The 3087-nt window shown below is 48.9% G+C and overlaps 1 protein-coding gene across 1 annotated transcript; it reads right to left on the minus strand.

The window, feature by feature from the left end:
• Nucleotides 1-1459: 1459 nt before the first annotated feature.
• LOC100089295 (olfactory receptor 52K2-like) lies at nucleotides 1460-2395 on the minus strand. The gene has a single exon (XM_001518699.3). It carries the CDS (start codon nucleotides 2393-2395, stop codon nucleotides 1460-1462), a length of 936 nt encoding a protein of 311 aa, XP_001518749.3.
• Between the last annotated feature and the right edge of the window lie 692 nt (nucleotides 2396-3087).

Genomic DNA, 3087 nt, shown 5'->3' on the forward strand with positions numbered 1-3087 from the left:
AAGGAGGGCAAATTTCACTCTGCTCCAAAAGACTTTGCTCCTCTTTCCTATTTTTGATTTTAACTTGGAGTTCTGTCATCCAGACCCAGGCAGCAGGAGAGTGGCAAGCAGAGTGAGCCACTGCTCTCCTGGATAATTATTGTGATATTTGTTCAGTGCTTACAATGTGCCAAACATTGTGTTAAGAGCTGGGTTAGATCAAGATAAACAGATCGGACGCAGACCCTGTCACAAATGGGTCTCACAGCCTAAGAAGGAGGAATATTTAATCGCCATTTTCCAGATGTGGAAACCAAGGCATAGAGAAGTAATTTGCTCAAGGTCACTCAGCAGACAAGTGGTAGAGCCAGAATTAGAACCCAGGTCCTCTGATTCCCAGGATTGTGCTCTTTCCACTAAGCCACACTACTTCTCCCTAGGTTTGTTTTCTCATGTCCTTCTACTTGCTTAGACCAGGAGTGAGGGGCTTCCTCTGCCTCATGCCTCCCAATGGATTAGGACAAGGGTCCCTTCTGGAGGTATCTTGGGGCCCCCATCCCCAGGATATCAACTCCCAAATCCTTCCTTCATTCGGCAAATTAATGAGCCCTTACTGTGAAGAGCACTGTTTTAACTCCGAGGTAAAAAGAAAAGTGTATATAAGTAAAATATGTGGTTCTTGGCCTCAAAGTTCTCACCATCTAAAGCAGAAGAAAGACAGGTACAGATTGTAAAATATTCAACAGAAACATAAGGGAACAGATCAGTGTAACTGGTATCAGCAATAGTATGGAGAAAACATATACAGAGACATAATAATTTGAAATTTTTTATGGTATTTGTTAAATGCTTACTATGTGCCAGGCACTTTACTAAGTTCTGGGATACATACAAGATAATCAGATTGGACACAGTCCATGTCCCACATGGGGCTCATAGTCTCCATCCCCATTTTATAGATGAGGTAATGGAGACCCAGAGAAATGAAGCGACTTGCCCAAGGTTACATAGCAGACAAGCGGTGGAGCAGAATTAGAACCCAGGCCCTTCTGACTCCCCTGTCTGGGCTCTATCTACTAGGCCATGCTGTTTGCAGGCAGCTCTGTGTGACATGTGGAAGAGGGACTGTATCCAACCTGATAAACCTGCATCTATCCCAGTTCTTAGAACAGCGCTTGATACATACTAAGGACTTAATATCATGAAAAAAAAGAAATGACCCTCATTATAGGCACAGGTTTGGCAGTGATGTTGAAGAGAGTGCCACTATACAGATCAAGGCTGGCAGATATTTTTGTCCACAGAGAAGGTGAAGGGTGATCCTGGAGAAGGCCTCAGCTTCAGCCTTGAGGGGACTACTTGGAAATAGGGCCCCCGGGGGAGAAAACGGAAATACCTGGAAAAAGATTGGGGCATCAGGAAGCCTATGACAACCCATGTTCACCAACAGAGATGCCATGATTGGGAGAAGATTGGAATCCTATTGGATAAGGACCTTGATGACCCTCTCGCGAATGCATTTGGTTCTGGCCCCGTAGATGATGGGGTTCATCATGGCGGGGACCAGAAGGTAGATGTTGGCCACGAAGACGTGGATGTGGTGGGGGATTTGGTGGCCAAACCTGTGTGTGAGAAAGGAGAAGAAGCATGGAAAGTAGAAGAGCAGGACAACACAGATGTGGGAGCTGCAAGTCCCCAGGGTCTTGAGCCGGGCACCCTTGGAGGGGAGGCGGAACACGGCCCGGAGGATTAGGACGTACGAACAGACAATCAGAAGGAAGTCCAGCCCACCAGTAAAGAAGGCCACCATGAGGCCATAGGCCCGGATGCCCCTGGTCTCAGCACAGGCCAACTTGACGATCACCATGAACTCGCAGTAGGTGTGGGCGATGACATTGGTCCTACAGTAGGGAAGCCACCTGAGCAGGAAGGGGTAGGGGCTAAGCAGTAGCACCCCACGGAAGGCGACAGCCAACCCCAGCCCCCTGACAACTGAGTGGGTCAGGATGGCGGAGTGTCTCAGCGGGTGGCAGATGGCGACGTAGCGGTCGAAGGCCATGGCCAGGAAGAACCCAGACTCCATGATGGAGAGTGAGTGGATAAAGAACATCTGGGTTAGGCAGGCTTCGAAGGAGATCTCCCTGTCGTTGAACCAGAAAAGGCTGAGTAGCTTGGGCAAAGCGGAGGTGGAGAGCATCAAGTCTACTGCAGAGAGCATGGAGAGGAAGAGGTACATGGGCTGGTGGAGCTTGGGGTCCGTCCTAATGAGGCACAGGAAGATGCAGTTCCCCAGCAAGGCCATCAGGTAGACCAGGCTGAAGGGGATGGAGATCCAGATGTGGGCGGCCTCCAACCCCGGGATACCGAGCATGATGAAGGTGAAGGGGTGGAGGCTTGTCCAGTTGATAGCCAACATCGTGCCAGTCAGGTGGTTCCGTCTCCTATGACCGAGGGAGGCCTGGGCCTTGGGAATGAGGAGGACCAAGCTCAGAAAAGTAACATCCTCACTTCCACCAAGAACTGTTTATTTCCTTCTTCATAAAGCAGAAATTCTTAATCACTGCACTTGACTGGGTATGCCTTTAGCACTTCAGTACTAACTTTGACATGCTTATACCCTATTTCCCCTATCCCTAAATCTATTTTAATGTCTGTCTCCCCGTGTAGACTGTAAGTCCCATTTTTTATGGTATTTAAGCATTTACTATTTGCCAGGCACTGTTGTCTTGTCTTATGCTGCCAAGTCATCTCTGACCCATAGCGACACCATGGACACATCTCTCCCAGAATGCCTGGCTTCCACCTGCAGTCATTCTGGTAGTGTATCCAAAGAGTTTTCTTGGTAAAAATACAGAAGTGGTTGACCACTGCCTCCTCCCATTCAGTAAACTTGAGTCTCCGCCTTCGACTCTCTCCCATGCCGCTGCTGCTCAGCCCAGGAGAGTTTTGACTTACAGCAAATTGTCTTCCCACTGGCTAGCCTCTGTCCAAACTAGAAATGAAATGGGTGTGCCTCTGCTTGACTCTCCCTCCGGTAGTCGAGACTGGAAGAGTACTGGAAACTCTCCAGGTGTGACCCTTAGAGGAGGCCAGGCACTCTACTGAAGT

This window comes from Ornithorhynchus anatinus, chromosome 2, assembly GCF_004115215.2.
Source record: "Ornithorhynchus anatinus isolate Pmale09 chromosome 2, mOrnAna1.pri.v4, whole genome shotgun sequence".
Taxonomy (NCBI): domain Eukaryota; kingdom Metazoa; phylum Chordata; class Mammalia; order Monotremata; family Ornithorhynchidae; genus Ornithorhynchus; species Ornithorhynchus anatinus.